The sequence below is a fragment of the Pseudophryne corroboree genome, chromosome 10, assembly GCF_028390025.1.
Source record: "Pseudophryne corroboree isolate aPseCor3 chromosome 10, aPseCor3.hap2, whole genome shotgun sequence".
NCBI classification, from domain to species: Eukaryota; Metazoa; Chordata; class Amphibia; order Anura; family Myobatrachidae; genus Pseudophryne; species Pseudophryne corroboree.
The window spans coordinates 56,390,108-56,411,212 of NC_086453.1; the positions used below are offsets into that span (position 1 = coordinate 56,390,108).

The following is a 21,105-nucleotide window of genomic DNA, read 5'->3' on the forward strand; positions in this document are numbered from 1 at the left end:
AGGCCCATGAGACAGTCCATTTAATGGCTAACAAAGCTGCAATAAGTTAAGACTTTGCTACAGACAGTAGGTAAGTGGACAACAGCAAGAGATTGACAATACCATTGGCTGTGGAACAGGCTGTTGCGGTAATAGCCCCTGTGTAGGCCCGGGACCTGTGGTTACTGTGGAGACCAGACTCGGCTGAGAAGATGGTGTTATTAAGGATGCAGCAGAGGGAACCATTTTGGATGCTTGTCCTTGGGGCATTGTGGGAGCAGGAGGCTGGTTGAATGGTGGGCCAACCGGCTGATTGGGCTGCATGGCTCCAAGGCCAGGAACTAAAGCAGAATATACAACAAACAAGCACTGAAGATAACACCTTGCAAAGTAGAAGGGACAGTGACAGCTAGATCTCATAACTAACTTGTTTTGTGTTTGTTTTGGTTATTAAATACAGATTTGTTTTTATATCTCCCATCAGCTACATTTAGTTATATACTGCTTACAAGAATTAGAGGCAGATGTACTAAAGCCTTGGAGAGAGATAAAGCACCAACCAATCAGCTCCTGCCATTTTTTGTCAAACACCGCCTGTAACAAGGCAGTTAGGAGCTGATTGGTTGGTACTTTATCTCTCTTCAAGGCTTAGTACATCTGCCCCTGTGATTCTAACTACATTTCAGTGTTATTTAGTAGATAGATGTAGGCAGAGCTGCTGATGCTGCACGTGAGCTTACAAGTGATTTGGTAAAATACGCAGATTTCCCATTGTATTACATCATTCTCAGTGTATATCGCAATGTATATTGCTTGCAGATGTGATCTAAGGAAAGTGGATTCTCTACTTTACTCATAAATCCTTCTCTGAAGCCAATGTGATACATAGACAAACCAATGGGATTAAACACGTAACATAGGTGGTAGGGCAAAAACAGACATTACAGGGCAGTAAGGTCTCTACCCCAGTGTATATGGAGAAATGACTGCATCAATAAGTAAAAAGCCAACAGGCTTCTGAGGGAAACAGACATACAGGTAGGGATGCGGCCAGGATTAGAAATGCAGTGACTGGATGCCAGGGACGTAGCTAGAAGGACGCTATTCTCAGACAGACGCCGAAGCTAGAAATGGACACGTCTAAAGAGGCACGCGGCTCCAACACGGACTGGAACAGTATACAGACAGAGGCAGAGAGACAGAGAGATAGAGGCAGGCAGAGACAGAGAGAGACAAGCAGAGAGACAGAGGCAGGCAGGCAGACAGACAGAGGGAGAGATAGAGGCAAAGATAGACAGAGGCAGGCAGACACAGAGAGACAAAGGCAGGCAGATAGACAGAGGCAGGCAGACACAGAGAGACAAAGGCAGGCAGAGAGACAGAGGCAGGCAGGGCAGGCAGAAAGACAGAGGCAGGCAGAGACACAGAGGCAGGCAGAGACACAGAGGCAGGCAAAGATAGAGGCAGAGAGACAGAGGCAGGCAGAGGGAAAGATAGAGGCAAAGATAGGCAGAGATAGAGACAGGCAGAGGCGCCTTCCTTAGCCACTGCAGCAAAGGTCAGTACCGCTCTCTACAAAAGGCCGAGCAATCTTAGCCTGTGTGATCCAATACTACTCCCACATAGAGGAGAATGTAGGACTCCAACGAATATGCATAAGGACCACCCATAAAAAACCCCAACCCTTTAATATAAATGCAACACTGACAACCTGGGCCAAGGGAAACTAAACTTGCACTTCCCGTTGGAAAGGAGTCTAAGCTGGGTACACAGCTAAACATTTATCTGCCCAATCTGTCTGGTCAGAAAAAAAAATCTGGTAATGGATGGGAGCAAATGACAAGCAACCATTTGCTCCCAAATGCTGGAAAATGGTCAAAAATGATTGTTTGGATACATTTGTTAATTCAAACAGATTTAACGAATTTGTCTGAATGATCATTTCTGTTTTCAAGCGCTTGGGAGCCAATGGTTGATTGTCATTTGCTTCCATACACTAAATCTGTCAGTGTGTACGCAGTAGGGTTTGTTTTATTTTTGCAATGAAATGCCTGACCCCCTATGGGTGGGACTTAGTGTTCCCAAATCAGTCTGTGACCCACAGGTGACTGAGCAAGCTCACATATCATCCATCTATTTGCATGCAAACAATGCATGCACTGCCTGGGAATTACAAATTGTAGGGGTCATCCAGTTAATAATAAATATAAAAGGAAAACCAAGTTGTTGTTTTTTTGTCTTTTAAATGTACATTATCCTTCAAAATTGATCAATGATGTCTATTACATATTGTACCAAGGAGAGGATGGCAGAGCTTTTATATGTCAAGTAACATACAGTACAAGCCTAAACACATACTGTAAATACATGAGTAACTAAAACCCAAGCCCCATACTTTAATGGACCAGGAGTGAAGAGCTATACGTACACCGGTTCTGGATGCTGCTGTTCTTCTGCTGTTGGATCTTGGCGGCTTCCACTGCGGACTGAGCAGCGATCTGTGCAGGAGTCAGGGTGTTTGGCTGAGAAGCGTGCTGCTGTGCAAACAGAGTCATTATAGGTCAGCTTCTGGGCAGCATAAGCCACATTTGTATTATACCATGCAGCTATCAATTCACTAGTGACATTACCGAGGCACAGGTAACTGCAGTCAGCAAGTTAACACCTACACACGCTTGTTTCTGTACATTACCCAAAACACGCACAGTAAAATTCTGTCTCTATCTGCGCAATCATTTCATGTTCTCAAAATATTGCGTTTTTGCGGCACTGTCCCAGCTTGAACCATGCACTGGACATATAACGGTTTTATAGGGCTGGTTCATACACATGGCTACAGTAGCAGCTACAACCTCTTCGAGCAAAGGTCTGATTAAAAATTAATGTGAAAAAACAATCTTGCTGTATGCACCGCTTTCTGCTCTATGATGTCCCTATGGGATAGTAGGTCTCCTAACACTGTATCTATGCGGACACCAGCAGTAACAGGTAGTAATAACAATAAATACAAATCTTGAGCAATGTGACATTAGAAACATATCAGCTATATGCAATGCTACTGCAGATTCTTACTACTTGTAATTAGGACAACAGTAGCCCAAGAGACTCCACCTCGAGATGACCGACTGGTTTGTATATGCAATGCTGCAGCATTAAGTAGTACATTGATGCCTTGTTCCGTTCTGTACTTTTCAGCAAAGCCTTATATATAAATCAGGAAGATGGGTTTAGTCTCTGCTGCGCTCTCTTCAATGGCTACAAATGAATGCAGAAAGCAGCCTTTGGTCATAACAGCAATAAAAAATAGGATTTTGGTACTTACCAGGTAAATCCTTTTCTTTGAATCCATAGGGGGCACTGGAGTACTCTTGGGATATGGACGGGGCGTAGCCGGGAATGGCACATATTTAAATATTTAAATTAGTAACTGGCCATCCCCTCCATACTCCCAGAAACCCTTCAGTATTTTTACTGAGCCGAACAGGAGCGATAGAGAGGATGAACCATAGAGAATTACATATAACAGTATAATATAACGGTCAACACTAAAGTTGACACATAGCGTAAATTATAACGGTCAACACTAAAGTTGACACATAACGTAACGGACAACTAAGCAGTTGACACCATAACAGATATCACCGTTACATCGTATCCATTGGTGATAATGTGTTCCCATAAGATCCACTGAGCTTACCACAAGACAGGTAAAACTGCTCTAGGTGGGCGTCCAGTGCCCCCTATGGATTCAAAGAAAAGGATTTACCTGGTAAGTACCAAAATCCTATTTTCTTTTTCATCCACTAGGGGTCACTGGAGTACTCTTGGGACGTACCAAAGTTCCCCCTTGGGCGGGAGAGCTGTTTGGCACCTGTAACACTAGACGGCCAAAGCAAGATGCTGATGCTGTAAACGTATTAAACTTGTAGCAGCACACAAACATGTGCACTGATGACCATGCACTCATGACCTTGTAGCAGCTCGTCTAAGTTGTTTCGTAGAAACTTCAGAACCTGCTGGCCATGACGTTCCCAAAGAACTTGTGGAATGGTCTGACACTGATGAAGGCGGTTGTAGCCTGCCTATGACATTCCGAAGAACGTGTGGAATGGCCTGACACTGATGTAGGCGGTTGTAGCCTAGTATGAAGCTAAGCCTGACGTATGGTATAAGGTCTGCTTGGAAGCTGGCTAAGCTATCTTAACCATATTATAGAGAACAAACAATGTAACTGTTTAACGTACAATTGATGTTTGGCTACATAAACCCGAAGTGCGCGTACCACATCTAAAGTAGCTGAAGTTCCTGAACCTACTGATAACACAGGAACTACGATTTAGTAATTGATGTGTAACATTACACCATCTTTGGTAGGAAAACGGAATTCGTGCGAAGTTCCGCTCTATGATTATAAAACACCAGATAAGGTGGCTTGCATGACAAGGCACCCAATGTAAAAACACGCCTTGCTGAGGCTAAGAAAAAAATGTTTTCCAAGTGAGAAACTTAACCTCCACTTGTTGTAAGGGTTCAAAATATGAAGACTGTAAAAAATCAACATCCAGATTCAAGTCCCATGGCGCTGTAGGTAGTATAAATGGAGGTTGTACTCTGAGGTCACCTTGCTGGAAAGTAAGTACAGTCGGCAAAAGAGCAAAACGCCTTTGCAGGTAAATTGACAAGGCCAAGACCTGCACCTTGAGTGCAGAAACGTAGTCCTTCACCTAACTCAGTCTGTAAAAATATTAAAAGACGGGATAAAGATAATGTCGGAACTTCCGAGCTTCACACCAACCTAAATAGGCACGCCAAATTCTGTGATAATGAGCTGGCGTAACTGGCTTCCTAGCACTTATCATGGTTGGGAGAACAGATTGTGGAATGCCCTCCCTTCTTAAGAGGGCGGTTTCAACAGCCTCCCCGTCAAGCGCTGCCTCGCGAAATCGGGGTAAGGGTACGGAGCCTGTTGTAACAGATCCGGACGTGGCAGGAGCGGTTAAGAATCGGCTGCGAGTAGGTTGCGGAGATCCGAGAACCATGCTCTCCGAGTCCAATGAGGCGCCACTAGTACGACCGTCGTGGACTCTCGTTTGGTCTGTTTTAGCAACCGAGAAAGCAGCGTAAACGGTGGAAACAGATGCACAAAGCTGTACGGCCACGCGATCATGAGAGCATCCACTGCCCCTGCCTTTGGAGCTCTTGTTCTGGACACATTCTGAGATGTTTGATGATTTTTTTGCAAAATGCCATAGATCCGCCTGTGGGTAACTCCACCGCTGGACCAACATCAGGAACGCTTCTGAATATAATGTCCAGTTTCCTGGATGAAAATCCTGACCGCTGGGATAATCTGCCTCCCAGTTGTCCACTCCCAGAATGAACACTGCCGACAAAATATCACCTGGTGACGCTCGGCCCAATTGAGGATTCGAGTACTTGTCACATTGCTATGCGACTTCGAATTCCTCCTTGTTTGGTGATGTATGCGATCGCCGTCGCGTTGTCTGACTGCACGTGGACAGTCTGAGCCCGGAGCCTGTGCACCGCTTGCCGCAGCGCGTTGTAAATTGCCCTGAGTTCCAGGACATTTAATTGACAGCAATCTTCCGTGATCCGTGAAGTAGCCAATTTTGGACTACAGCTCCCCAACCTCTGAGACTCACGTCCCTCTTTAGAATTATCCAATTACAGACGCCGAACATTCTCCCTGCGGTGAGATTGTATACGTGGAGCCACCAGAGGAGTGATACTCTGGTCCTTGGAGACAAACGCACTTCCTGATGAAGTCGTAGATGCATGCAAAACATCCAGGTGAAAATGACGCGAGTAAACTCTTGCGAACTGGAGTGCGTCGAAAGACACCACCCTCCTTCCTAATAGTCGAATGTCAAAACGTACCGAGACTATCCGTGGCTTGCGTACTAACTGTACGCAATGACAAACACTTTGTGTGTTGTGGTGAGGCAGGTAAATCCGTGTATCCACGGAACCATTTCCATGCATGAATCCTTTGTGACGGAATGAGGCTTGATTTCTTGAGGTTGACAATCCAATCGTGCTGAACGACGGCGTTGTACATTAGTAAGTCACGTTCCAGTAATAAGCATTGAGACGGAGCTTTGAGGAGCAGATCTGCAAAGCAGGGAATTGTTATCACTCACAGGGATCGGAGATGAGCTATCCTGACTCTTGTGACTACCCGAGGCGCCGATAAGACTCCAAATGGTAGCGCTTGAAAGTAAGCATTGTTTCTACAGCAAACCAGAAGTAGGCCTGATTCGTCTAAGTACGAGATCCATCGTAATCCAGAATTACTGTGGATTCCAACATGCCGACTGCAAATATTCCATGTTGAATCTGTAGTAAGTAACGTACTGTCTGTAGGGTCAGTAGAGGACTGACAGAGTCATCCAGTTTTGGAACTGTCCAAAACTGGAATAACCGTGACTCGGGTGTTAACTACGGCATCAAACTGCTGAGCCTAATAGAGCTTGTGTCACGGTCTGCAAAACCGCCGTCTTGTTGTATGACGTAGGTAGACCTGTCTTGCAAATGGCAATGGTGGAAACCCGTCAAACTATATTTTGTACGCTGTGAACCCAAAATGTGCGGATCAACCCAACTGTGGATGCCGACAACTGATGTTCGGAGATGGCCTGGTACGCCATTATGTCAGTGGCTTAGGTCTAAAGACCACTGCAACTTGGTTAGAGATGTCTCGAAGTATATGGCAGTACCTTACCCGTATTCTACCACATGGTCTGGGTATGGCTGCTGCTGTAGCACAGCCTTGAAAGGACTGAAGTGTAAAGCCTATATCCTGAGCATTTCTAGTCAGGAATTTGTAAAGACAAAAGGTAAGAAATCTGAATTTTCCCCCCTTGTGGTCTGCGAAAAGCTTGTGTCCAAGACAGGACCATGTAAAGTAAAGCTTCTATTCTCGTTTATAATCCGACTCCGCCTGTTAAGAACGTAGTGAAAGTGCACGTCGTTAACTAGTGAAGCTGAAAGGCGAGATGAGCAGAATGACAAACGTGATCAGCGAGAAGTCTAAGGTGTTCCTATTGTAGGGCAAACGTGACCGGTATGGCCATGCCACTACAGCCTTGGTAACCTGAAACCCCCACCAAAGCAGGGCGAAGCAACACCCATACTGCTGTACACTGTAGGGTACGCTTTGACGGGTATTTAAACGTCGTAGCCTGACACTGGCAAGGTATAACACCAATAATAACAATGGTCTCTCACTGGAAGAATGTGGTTAAGTCTTCGTGGAGAACCTGACGCACTGCCCTGTTGCCTGCTATGTGATATGAGGGCTGGCGTCGATTCAGCAGCAAGCAACGTAGCTGAAACACTCAAATTATAAGACAAATAATAACAATTTTCCTCAGGCAGTACATGCGCCAGCCTTCCCCCCAAAGAGGATCGGCAAGGGTGCAGTCGTATTTATTCGACATCTGTCTGACCGACTGTGAAGTGAAGCTGCTTGCTTTTTAGACTTACTGATTATGTACACTGACAAGCCAGTCTAGAATGACAGACCAGTACCGTGACTTAGTACCACGTTTGCATTACAGTGCACGTGTTTAACTGCAATAGTGAAACCTGCACTACAAAAACAAAGAAAATAAAATTCCTAACACCACCCCGGCTCCTCCAGAGGCTGAGTGTTGTAGGGCAGCCACTACCTGGGAAGAACCAGGAAGTAATGTTAAAAATGGTGTCCGGCCATGTGCTTGCTATTGCAAGAATAGATTTTTAATGTTATCTCTTACCCAATCCATATACATATATATGCACCCAAGCACACCTATGTAAACATATACATATCCATGTACACACACACAGTATATAATTATATATACACACACACCCCTCTACAGGTAACAGACGCTCTTGTAGTGCCCAGCAGCACTAATAATAACTTTTACCCCCTTCCAGGCTTAAAGCCTGCTTTGTTTGCTGCCTTCAACACAGCTTAGTTATGGGGCCTCCCTGCGGGTAATCCTCCCCCCCTTCCTCTCTCACCTGCAGCGTCGGACCGTGCCAGCCATTAGAGCTGTCCGCGGTCATCTGTCATTGAAGCGCCGACTTCCCCCACTGCTCCCCCCCTTGTTTCAACGGACGGAAGTCGGGGAGCAGCGGAAATGTATACTGGGAGCGGCGTGTGTGCGCCTGTGCTTGGCGCTCAAAAGCGGCGTGTGCGGCTTCTACTCCCTCACCCTGCGCTGGGAGCCGGGGAGCGGCGTGTGAGCGGCCTGTGCTGGGAGCCGGGGAGTGGCGTGTACGCGGCCTGTGCTGGGAGCCGGGTAGCGGCGTGTGCGCGGCCTGTGCTGGGAGCCGGGGTGCGGCGTGTTCATGGAGTCGGAGAGCGCGCCATCATCGGAGACTGGGGAGCGGACGAAAGAGCTGGCCGCGGCAGCAGGGAGAGCTGTCCGCGGTCAGCTCACCCGCTCTCTCCTTTACAGAAGCTGTTCTGAGAGGCGGGGAGCGGCAAGCGTCCCTGCTGCAGTGCCGGGGACTGCTGGCTGGCTCCACCTGCAAGCGCCCAGCGGCGCTGAGTTACCGTGGCCGGCGGCAATGAGCGGCTTAGGGAGCGGGCGTTCTCACCCCCTGGGGATGTGGCAGGCAGCATAAATGTATAAACACATATTGTTAATAATAAGAATTTACTTACCGATAATTCTATTTCTCGTAGTCCGTAGTGGATGCTGGGAACTCCGTAAGGACCATGGGGAATAGCGGCTCCGCAGGAGACTGGGCACAAAAGTAAAGCTTTAGGACTACCTGGTGTACACTGGCTCCTCCCCCTATGACCCTCCTCCAAGCCTCAGTTAGGATACTGTGCCCGGACGAGCGTACACAATAAGGAAGGATTTATGAATCCCGGGTAAGACTCATACCAGCCACACCAATCACACCGTACAACCTGTGATCTGAACCCAGTTAACAGCATGATAACAGAGGAGCCTCTGGATAGATGGCTCACAACAACAATAACCCGATTTAGTTAACAATAACTATGTACAAGTATTGCAGACAATCCGAACTCCAGGTCCTCCTCAGCCAGGGTATCAAATTTGTAGAATTTTGCAAACGTGTTTGCCCCTGACCAAGTAGCTGCTCGGCAAAGTTGTAAAGTTGTAAAGCCGAGACCCCTCGGGCAGCCGCCCAAGATGAGCCCACCTTCCTTGTGGAATGGGCTTTTACAGATTTTGGCTGTGGCAGGCCTGCCACAGAATGTGCAAGCTGAATTGTATTACAAATCCAACGAGCAATAGTCTGCTTAGAAGCAGGAGCACCCAACTTGTTGGGTGCATACAGGATAAACAGCGAGTCAGATTTTCTGACTCCAGCCGTCCTGGAAACATATATTTTCAGGGCCCTGACTATGTCCAACAACTTGGAGTCCTCCAAGTCACTAGTAGCCGCAGGTACCACAATAGGTTGGTTCAGATGAAACGCTGAAACCACCTCAGGGAGAAAATGAGGACGAGTCCTCAATTCCGCCCTGTCTGAATGGAAGATCAGATAAGGGCTTTTACAGGATAAAGCCGCCCATTCTGACACGCGCCTGGCCGAGGCCAGGGCCAACAGCATGACCACTTTCCATGTGAGATATTTTAACTCCACAGATTCAAGTGGTTCAAACCATTGTGACTTTAGGAACCCCAAAACTACATTGAGATCCCAAGGTGCCACTGGAGGCACAAAAAGGAGGCTGTATATGCAGTACCCCTTTTACAAACGTGTGAACTTCAGGAACTGAAGCTAGTTCTTTCTGGAAGAAAATTGACAGGGCCGAAATTTGAACCTTAATGGACCCCCAATTTTAGGCCCATAGACACTCCTGTTTGCAGGAAATGCAGGAATCGACCTAGTTGAAATTCCTCCATCGGGGCCTTACTGGCCTCGCACCACGCAACATATTTTCGCCAAATGCGGTGATAATGCTTTGCGGTTACATCCTTCCTGGCTTTGATCAGGGTAGGGATGACTTCATCCGGAATGCCTTTTTCCTTCAGGATCCGGCGTTCAACCGCCCTGCCGTCAAACGCAGCCGCGGTAAGTCTTGGAATAGACAGGGTCCTTGATGGAGCAGGTCCCTTCTTAGAGGTAGAGGCCACGGGTCCTCCGTGAGCATCTCTTGAAGTTCCGGGTACCAAGTCCTTCTTGGCCAATCCGGAGCCACGAGTATAGTTCTTACTCCCCTCCGTCTTATAATTCTCTACTTTTGGTAAGAGAGGAAGAGGAGGGAACACATACACTGACTGGTACACCCACGGTGTTACCAGAGTGTCCACAGCTATTGTCCCTTGACCTGGCGCAATACCTGTCCAATTTTTTGTTTAGGCGGGACGCCATCATGTCCACCTTTGGTTTTTCCCAACGGTTTACAATCATGTGGAAAACTTCTGCTGAGGAAGTCTGTTTCCCAGTTGTTCACTCCCGGAATGAACACTGCTGACAATGCTATCACATGATTTTCCGCCCAGCGAAAAATCCTTGCAGCTTCTGCCATTGCCCTCCTGCTTCTTGTGCCGCCCTGTCTGTCTACGTGGGCGACTGCCGTGATGTTGTTCGACTGGATCAGCACCGGCTGACCTTAAAGCAGAGGTCTTGCTTGGCTTAGGGCATTGTAAATGGCCCTTAGCTCCAAGATATTTATGTGAAGTGATGTCTCCAGGCTTGACCACAAGCCCTGGAAATTTCTTCCCTGTGTGACTGCTCCCCAGCCTCGCAGGCTGGCATCCGTGGTCACCAGGACCCAGTCCTGAATGCCGAATCTGCGCCCTCTAGAAGATGAGCACTCTGCAACCACCACAGAAGAGACACCCTTGTCTTTGGTGACAGGGTTATCCGCTGATGCATCTGAAGATGCGATCCGGACCATTTTTCCAGCAGGTCCCACTGGAAAGTTCTTGCGTGGAATCTGCCGAATGGAATTGCTTCGTAGGAAGCCACCATTATTTCCCAGGACCCTTGTGCACTGATGCACTGACACTTGGCCTGGTTTTAGGAGGTTTCTGACTAGTTCGGATAACTCCCTGGCTTTCTCCTCCTGGAGAAACACCTTTTTCTGGACTGTGTCCAGGATCATCCTTAGGAATAGAAGACGTGTCGTCGGGATCAACTGCGATTTTGGAATATTAAGAATCCAACCGTGCTGCCGCAACACTACTTGAGATAGTGCTACCCCGACTACCAACTGTTCCCTGGATCTTGCCCTTATCCGGAGATCGTCCAAGTAAGGGATAATTAAAACTCCCTTCCTTCGAAGGAGTATCATCATTTCGGCCATTACTTTGGTAAAGACCCGGGGTGCTGTGGACAAACCAAACGGCAGCGTCTGAAACTGATAGTGACAGTTCTGTACCACAAACCTGAGGTACCCTTGGTGAGAAGGGTAAATTGGGACATGGAGATAAGCATCCTTGATGTCCAGAGACACCATATAATCCCCTTCTTCCAGGTTTGCAATCACCGCTCTGAGTGACTCCATCTTGAATTTGAACCTTTGTATGTAAGTGTTCAAGGATTTCAGATTTAAATTAGGTCTCACCGAGCCGTCCGGCTTCGGTACCACAAACAGCGTGGAATAATACCCTTTTCCCTGTTGTAGGAGGGGTACCTTGATTATCACCTGCTGGGAATACAGCTTGTGAATGGCTTCCCATACCGCCTCCCTGTCGGAGGGAGACGTCGGTAAAGCAGACTTTAGGAAACGGCGAAGGGGAGACGTCTCGAATTCCAATTTGTACCCCTGAGATACCACCTGAAGGATCCAGGGGTCCACCTGTGAGTGAGCCCACTGCACGCTGAAATTTTTGAGACGGGCCCCCACCGTGCCTGAGTCCGCTTGTAAAGCCCCAGCGTCATGCTGAGGACTTGGCAGAAAACGGGAGAGGGCTTCTGTTCCTGGGAACTGGCTATTTGCTGCAGCCTTTTTCCTCTCCCTCTGCCACGGGGCAGAAATGAGGAGCCTTTTGCCCGCTTGCCCTTATGGGGCCCAAAGGACTGCGCCTGATAATACGGCGTCTTCTTATGTTGAGAGGCTACCTGGGGTAAAAATGTGGATTTCCCAGCCGTTGCCGTGGCCACCAGGTCTGTTAGACCTACCCCAAATAACTCCTCCCTTTTATAAGGCGATACTTCCATATGCCTTTTGGAATCAGCATCACCTGACCACTGTCTTGTCCATAACCCTCTTCTGGCAGAAATGGACAGCGCACTTACTCTTGATGCCAGTCGGCAAATATCCCTCTGTGCATCACGCATATATAGAAATGCATCTTTTAAATGCTCTATAGTCAGTAATATACTGTCCCTATCTAGGGTATCAATATTGTCAGTCAGGGAATCCGACCAAGCCACCCCAGCACTGCACATCCAGGCTGAGGCGATTGCTGGTCGCAGTATCACACCCGTGTGAGTGTATATACATTTTACTGCTTTCTGTCAGCAGGTTCCTTAAGGGCGGCCGTAGCCGGGGACGGTAGTGCCACCTGTTTAGACAAGCGTGTGAGCGCTTTATTCACCCTAGGGGGTGTTTCCCAACGTGCCCTATCCTCTGGCGGGAAGGGGTATGATGCTAATAACTTTTTAGGAATTAACAGTTTTTATCGGGGGAAACCCACGCATCATCACACACTTCATTTAATTCCTCAAATGCAGGAAAAACTACAGGCAGTTTTTTCTCACCCAACATAATACCCTTTTTAGTGGTACTGGTATTATCAGAAATGTGTAAAAACATTTTCCATAGCCTCAATCATGTAACGTGTGGCCCTACTGGAAGTCACATTCGTCTCTTAATCGTCGACACTGGAGTCAGTATCCGTGTCGGCGTCTGTATCTGCCATCTGCGGTAACGGGCGTTTTAGAGCCCCTGATGGCTTTTGAGACCCCTGGACAGGCACAGGCTGAGTCGCCGGCTGTCTCATGTCATCAATCTTTTGTAAAGAGCTGACACTGTCACATATTCCTTCCATAAGCTCATCCACTCAGGTGTCGACTCCCTAGGGGGTGACATCTCTGTTACAGGCAATTTCTCCGCCTCCACATCATTTTCCTCCTCATACATGTCGACACAACGTACCGACACACAGCACACACACAGGGAATGCTCTGATAGAGGACAGGACCCCACTAGCCCTTTGGGGAGACAGAGGGAGAGTATGCCAGCACACACCAGAGCGCTATATATATACAGGGATAACCTTATATAAGTGTTTTTCCCCTTATAGCTGCTGTATTGTTATACTGCGCCTAATTAGTGCCCCCCTCTCTTTTTTAACCCCTTTCTGTAGTGTAGTAACTGCAGGGGAGAGCCAGGGAGCTTCCCTCCAACGGAGCTGTGAGAGAAAATGGCGCCAGTGTGCTAAGGAGATAGGCTCCGCCCCCTTCTCGGCGGCCTTTTCTCCCGTTTTTCTGTGGAATCTGGCAGGGGTTAAAATTCATCCATATAGCCCTGGGGGCTATATGTGATGTATTTTCGCCAGCCAAGGTGTTTTTATTGCTGCTCAGGGCGCCCCCCCCTAGCGCCCTGCACCCTCAGTGACCGAAGTGTGAAGTGTGCTGAGGAGCAATGGCGCACAGCTGCAGTGCTGTGCGCTACCTTGTTGAAGACGGATATCTTCTGCCGCCAATTTTCCGGACCTCTTCTTGCTTCTGGCTCTGTAAGGGGGCCGGCGGCGCGGCTCTGGGACCGGACTCCGAGGCTGGGCCTGTGTTCGGTCCCTTTGGAGCTAATGGTGTCCAGTAGCCTAAGAAGCCCAATCCACTCTGCACGCAGGTGAGTTCGCTTCTTCTCCCCTTAGTCCCTCGATGCAGTGAGCCTGTTGCCAGCAGGTCTCACTGAAAATAAAAAACCTAAAACTAAACTTTCACTAAGAAGCTCAGGAGAGCCCCTAGTGTGCACCCTTCTCGGCCGGGCACAAAAATCTAACTGAGGCTTGGAGGAGGGTCATAGGGGGAGGAGCCAGTGCACACCAGGTAGTCCTAAAGCTTTACTTTTGTGCCCAGTCTCCTACGGAGCCGCTATTCCCCATGGTCCTTACGGAGTTCCCAGCATCCACTAGGACGTCAGAGAAAAATAAATACATGTTTCACATAATGGGCAACAGCGTGAGCTGACTGTCCGGCATAGAAAGTAAATGAGTGAGCGGCGGCAGTGAGAGCTGCCTAACTGCTCAGTACCTGCACCACCCGTGGAGGCCATGACGGGGCTTCTCTGCTAAGCTCCGTCCTGCTTCCTTGTGCAGCCGGAGGCTGCCATCAGCTCGGCTGATTTTGGTCAATGGCGGGGCCCTTTTCATGGGCACCGGCAGACCATCTGCTGCCTTCTGCAGCACCAACAAACCCGGACCCAAATTTCTTGATAAACTGGGAAGGGACTGTGGAAAAAAAGAGAAAAGAAAAAAACAATAAAAAAACAACATTGAAGTTTTCTGTGGAACTCTCGTCCACTAGTACCTTCCCGACTGGAGGCACAGAAAAATACTGAAGGGTTTCTGGGAGTATGGAGGGGATGGCCAGTTACTAATTTAAATATTTAAATATGTGCCATTCCCGGCTACGCCCCGTCCATATCCCAAGAGTACTCCAGTGACCCCTAGTGGATGAAAAAGAAATAACTCTGCCTGATAATATGAAGACATGGCTGAAAAGAAAAGAACAAACCTTGCAAGAAAAATATACCTTGCAACATTTGGAGTCAATATCATCATCTGATGTTGGTAATGCTATTTTATAGCTAATGAAGGACCTGTTATCCTCTAGAACAGTGGTTCTCAAACTCGGTCCTCAGGACCCCACACAGTGCATGTTTTGCAGGTAACCCAGCAAGTGCACAGGTGTATTAATTACTCACTGACACATTTTAAAAGGTCCACAGGTGGAGCTAATTATTTCACTTGTGATTTTGTGAGGAGACCTGCAAAACATGCACTGTGTGGGCTCCCGAGGACAGAGTTTGAGAACCTGTGCTCTAGAAGCAACGCAAAGCTTTAAGAAGCTGCGCAAACAACTACATTCACTCATTCCTTACCATGTACGGGGCCTGGACCTGTGGCAGTTGATGAGGGGGGGCACTTGGAAGTTGCGGCTGTACAACTGGCAGCTGTGGTTGGGGAATAGCTTGCTTTGTAGGAACAACCCCAGGGGCAGACACCGCTCCTCCTGCTGTGCGGGACACACATGCCATAGGGACAATTAATACATCAACATGCAAAGTCAATCGCAAAGGCCTACTGGGAAATAAAGCACTTATTCTATGTGATGGTAGGTACCCCTGTACAACCTGCACATTACACTATAAATTCACAGCCACACATCAGAAAGACAAGCGTAACACCGATCTAGCTTCTTTACAGGGATAAACCACAACTAAATAAAGGAGGCAAGGCAGAGAGGGTGTAGTATGGTATGCCGGTGGCCAGCATACCGGCGCCAGGATCCCGACCGCCGGCATACAGACAGCTGGGCGAGAGCAAATGAGCCCCTTGTGGGCTCACTGCGCTAGCCACACTGCGGGCACGGTGGCGCACCGCGCTATTTATTCATCCTCCAGGGGGGGTTGAGGACCCCCAAGTGGGAGAAAAGTTGTTGGTATGCCGGGTGTCGGGATTCCGGCGCTGGTATACTGTGCCGGGATCCCAACAGCCGGCAAACTGAATACCACCCGGCAGAATAGTACATACAGTGACAGATCAGTGGCTAATAAGAAGTCTTCCAAACACTAACTCTCCTAACTACAGTATTCCTGCAGCCTTCCTCAGTCCAACATCATCACCGCCGACATACACAGCTGAAGCAACGTGTTCTCACAAACTTGACAAATAAAATCAAAACGTATCCACAGAACATAAGCTTACAGTTCCATATGCAGACAGATGAATCTAAAATCCTGACTGCTTGGAATGTTGAGGTTTCTTCTGCATAATATGGAACACTAGGCATAAAATATATTAGAACACATTGGAAATGATGGACGAGTTCCACTCTGAGGGCCTTGGCTGTGGCCGGCCTTACTGACCCTGACTGAGGCAAGCTCTTACTGACCCTGACTGAGGCAAGCTCTTACTGACCCTGACTGAGGCAAGCTCTTACTGACCCTGACTGGGGCAAGCTCTTACTGACCCTGACTGAGGCAAGCTCTTACTGACCCTGACTGAGGCAAGCTCTTACTGACCCTGACTGAGGCAAGCTCTTACTGACCCTGACTGAGGCAAGCTCTTACTGACCCTGACTGAGGCAAGCTCTTACTGACCCTGACTGAGGCAAGCTCTTACTGACCCTGACTGAGGCAAGCTCTTACTGACCCTGACTGAGGCAAGCTCTTACTGACCCTGACTGAGGCAAGCTCTTACTGACCCTGACTGAGGCAAGCTTTTACTGACCCTGACTGAGGCAAGCTCTTACTGACCCTGACTGAGGCAAGCTCTTACTGACCCTGACTGAGGCAAGCTCTTACTGACCCTGACTGGGGCAAGCTCTTACTGACCCTGACTGAGGCAAGCTCTTACTGACCCTGACTGAGGCAAGCTTTTACTGACCCTGACTGAGGCAAGCTCTTACTGACCCTGACTGGGGCAAGCTCTTACTGACCCTGACTGGGGCAAGCTCTTACTGACCCTGACTGGGGCAAGCTCTTACTGACCCTGACTGAGGCAAGCTCTTACTGACCCTGACTGAGGCAAGCTCTTACTGACCCTGACTGGGGCAAGCTCTTACTGACCCTGACTGAGGCAAGCTCTTACTGACCATAACAGGCCTTACTGACCCTGACTGGGGCAAGCTCTTACTGACCCTGACTGGGGCAAGCTCTTACTGACCCTGACTGGGGCAAGCTCTTACTGACCCTGACTGGGGCAAGCTCTTACTGACCCTGACTGAGGCAAGCTCTTACTGACCCTGACTGGGGCAAGCTCTTACTGACCCTGACTGGGGCAAACTCTTACTGACCCTGACTGGGGCAAGCTCTTACTGACCATAACAGGCCTTGCTGACCCTGACTGAGGCAGCTCTTACTGACCCTGACTGGGGCAGCTCTTACTGACCCTGACTGGGGCAGCTCTTACTGACCCTGACTGGGGCAGCTCTTACTGACCCTGACTGGGGCAGCTCTTACTGACCCTGACTGGGGCAGCTCTTACTGACCCTGACTGGGGCAGCTCTTACTGACCCTGACTGGGGCAGCTCTTACTGACCCTGACTGGGGCAGCTCTTACTGACCCTGACTGGGGCAGCTCTTACTGACCCTGACTGGGGCAGCTCTTACTGACCCTGACTGGGGCAGCTCTTACTGACCCTGACTGGGGCAGCTCTTACTGACCCTGACTGAGGCAAGCTCTTACTGACCCTGACTGGGGCAAACTCTTACTGACCCTGACTGGGGCAAGCTCTTACTGACCATAACAGGCCTTGCTGACCCTGACTGAGGCAGCTCTTACTGACCCTGACTGGGGCAGCTCTTACTGACCCTGACTGGGGCAGCTCTTACTGACCCTGACTGGGGCAGCTCTTACTGACCCTGACTGGGGCAGCTCTTACTGACCCTGACTGGGGCAGCTCTTACTGACCCTGACTGGGGCAGCTCTTACTGACCCTGATTGGGCAGCTCTTACTGTCCACGACTGAGGCAGGCCTTAATGACCATGACTAAGGCAGGCATTACTGACCACGACTGAGGCAGGCCTTACTGACCAGGACTAAAGCTGGGTACACAATTACACAATATTGGCCGGATATGGTCATCTCCAGCCGAATTGGAGCGACGTATCAGGCATATAGTTCAGTGTGTATGCCTGATATGCGGGTGCACAGGGTCGCTAGCGATGTCGCCCGGTCAGCCCGTCGGGTTGGGGACACCCGCTCAGTATGTACCCAGTCCTTACTGACCATGACCGAGACAGACCTTACAGACTATCGAGTTGATCGCTAGCTGCTTTCGTTCGCAGCGATCAGGCTAAAAAACGGCACGTATGCGTATGGTGCACACTGCGCACGCGCGACGTACTTTCACAAAAGCCAATGTAGTTTTACACAAGCTGTAGCGACGCTTTTCAGTCGCACTGCTGGCCGCAGAGTGATTGACAGGAAGTGGGTGTTTCTGGGAGGTAACTGGCCGTTTTCGGGGAGTGTGTGAAAAAACGCAGGCGTGTCGGATAAAAACGCAGGAGTGGCTGGGAAAACGTAGGCATGCAACGCAGGGCGTGTTTGTGATGTCAAAACAGGAACTAAATAGTCTGAAGTGATCGCTAGCTAGGAGTAAGTCTCGAGCTACTCAGAAACTGCACAATCTTTTTTTTGTAGCCACTCTGCGATCCTTTCGGTTGCACTTCTGCTAAGCTAAGATACACTCCCAGAGGGCGGCGGCTTAGCGTTTGCACTGCTGCTAAAAGCAGCTAGCGAGCGAACAACTCGGAATGAGGGCCTATGACTGAAGCAGACCTTAATGACAATGACCGATGTAGGGGTTATTGAGATCTATGGATGGGGGTTGGTTATGATAATAATGATGATGATTATGATAGGAACAGGATGGAAACATTGATAACAGGGACATGTTATAGGGGATTCATGGGTAGCAATTATATTGCTAAAATTGGGGGGGGGGGTGGGGGGGGAGTGGGTTTACAGTATGAGAAGTACAAAGAAGTGGAGTGTGTGGCACGTGGTAAATGTTAGGGACATTCTGGCTTATATCTTGTGTCTTTCTTTGATTGCACATGTTGTTTTAATGTATTACCGAGTTTAAGGGTGGTGTGTAGTCTTAGAGGAACGCTGCGGCCCATAACATGTATCAGGTTACTTGTCACTGACCTAGGCAGCAGATTATGTACTTGCCCAGGTATATGACCCCCCAACTGTTCTAGAATTACAATTGTATCCAGTAAATAATAAAACATCTTTACACAACGATATAAATAACTGGCAAACAACACACAAGGAAGCAATGTACTGAGGTGGAAAGAGGTCACAGGCAGGATAATAAAATCAGAAGGTAGAAAACACACATGTAAAATTCCCAACTCCCATTGAATACACAATAGTGGGCGTGTATTATTTATTTAGGCAATTCTATTGGCCAGATTCCCCAACGACACTCGCTCATCCATCCGGCTTCTTTCATTCAGCCAAGTACAAGTGACAGTTTCCTGCAAAGTCTCTATTCCATCAATAATCTTCTTTTATATAAATATAAATAACAGGGGGAAGAGACAGATCAAACTAACCTGGAAGAACTATTCCTCGGATAAGGATCATGTGTCGAGGGTCCTGGTTGTAGTCCTTAGGCTGTGGCTCCATCATGCCACCTACTGGCATGGCTTTCTCAAAAAGCGTCCTCAAGGCAGGCAGCTTTCGAGGGGAAATGATAGAGAAATGGATTCCTCTCTGCAAAAATAAATAAAGGAAATAATATTACAAAAATAAAATAAACTACAGTAAATCTAGCCCCAAATATATAATACATGTCTTACATTGCTGTTAAGGGGGATTATATACACGTGACAAAACACAACCACTTCTATTCCCAGTACAAACCACAATTACATGGTAACTTCTGCAGCTGAAGTACTATATATAGTAGGGGTGGGCAACAGGCGGCCCGCGGGCCGGATGCGGCACGCGGACCGATCCTGCCTGGCCCGCTGTGCCCCACCAGAGTGCAATGACAAGCGGCCCGACATGCCGCTTGTCATTGCACTGCTATCAGACGCGGCGCCGCTGAGAAAATCCCGGCAACGTCACAGGGTCAGCTGACCAGGATTTCCTCTGTTATCATGCGCTGGGAGGCACGGGGGCGGGCACTGCAGTGAGCAGGAGCGGCGGCCAAGAAGCGGCGGGCCAAGAAGCGGCGGCCGAGAAGCGGCAGCCAGTGAGGAGAGGAAGCGGCGGGCAGCGAGCGGGAGCAGGAGAGTCCACATCAGCAGTGACTCCGGCCGGCAGCAGTGCAGATCATCGGACAGCGGGGATCGTCTGCCACTGTGATAAACAGGTAAACCCCCTGTCCAGCCAGCCCCTGGATCACTGCTTAAGCTGCCATGTAGGTTTAGAGGTGGGGAGGGAGGGGAGTTAAAAACTGCAATATGGGTTTAGGGGAGGGGGGGGGGGACAGGGGGTAGGGACTGTCTGCCGTAATGTGTAAAAAGGGGACGCTGTCTGCCGTAATGTGTAAAATAAGAATTTACTTACCGATAATTCTATTTCTCGTAGTCCGTAGTGGATGCTGGGGACTCCGTCAGGACCATGGGGGATTAGCGGCTCCGCAGGAGACAGGGCACAAAAGTAAAAGCTTTAGGATCAGGTGGTGTGCACTGGCTCCTCCCCCTATGACCCTCCTCCAAGCCTCAGTTAGGATACTGTGCCCGGACGAGCGTACACAATAAGGAAGGATTTTGAATCCCGGGTAAGACTCATACCAGCCACACCAATCACACCGTACAACCTGTGATCTGAACCCAGTTAACAGCATGATAACAGCGGAGCCTCTGAAAAGATGGCTCACAACAATAATAACCCGATTTTTGTAACAATAACTATGTACAAGTATTGCAGACAATCCGCACTTGGGATGGGCGCCCAGCATCCACTACGGACTACGAGAAATAGAATTATCGGTAAGTAAATTCTTATTTTCTCTGACGTCCTAAGTGGATGCTGGGGACTCCGTCAGGACCATGGGGATTATACCAAAGCTCCCAAACGGGCGGGAGAGTGCGGATGACTCTGCAGCACCGAATGAGAGAACTCCAGGTCCTCCTCAGTCAGGGTGTGCCCTGACCAAGTATCAGCTCGGCAAAGTTGTAAAGCCGAGACCCCTCGGGCAGCCGCCCAAGATGAGCCCACCTTCCTTGTGGAATGGGCATTTACATATTTTGGCTGTGGCAGGCCTGCCACAGAATGTGCAAGCTGAATTGTACTACACATCCAACTAGCAATCGTCTGCTTAGAAGCAAGAGCACCCAGTTTGTTGGGTGCATACAGGATAACAGCAAGTCAGTCTTCCTGACTCCAGCCGTCCTGGAAACTATATTTTCAGGGCCCTGACAACATCTAGCAACTTGGAGTCCTCCAAGTCCCTAGTAGCCGCAGGTACCACAATAAGCTGGTTCGGGT

General features: G+C 48.9%; 1 protein-coding gene across 5 annotated transcripts in view; it reads right to left on the reverse strand.

Annotated features, from left to right (window-relative positions):
- MED25 (mediator complex subunit 25) overlaps window positions 1-21,105 on the reverse strand; it is a 138,374-nt gene that overhangs the window by 50,883 nt on the left and 66,386 nt on the right. For 3 of the 5 annotated variants that reach the window (XM_063942428.1, XM_063942424.1, XM_063942427.1), the window contains exons 7-10: window positions 19,221-19,380; window positions 15,032-15,165; window positions 2,408-2,516; window positions 103-320 (exon numbers count right to left, since the gene is read on the reverse strand). In XM_063942428.1, coding sequence (XP_063798498.1) covers window positions 103-320; window positions 2,408-2,516; window positions 15,032-15,165; window positions 19,221-19,380 — 621 coding nt within the window. The remainder of the gene's footprint in view (window positions 1-102; window positions 321-2,407; window positions 2,517-15,031; window positions 15,166-19,220; window positions 19,381-21,105) is intronic. The other 2 variants (XM_063942426.1, XM_063942425.1) reach the window with 2 other exon arrangements.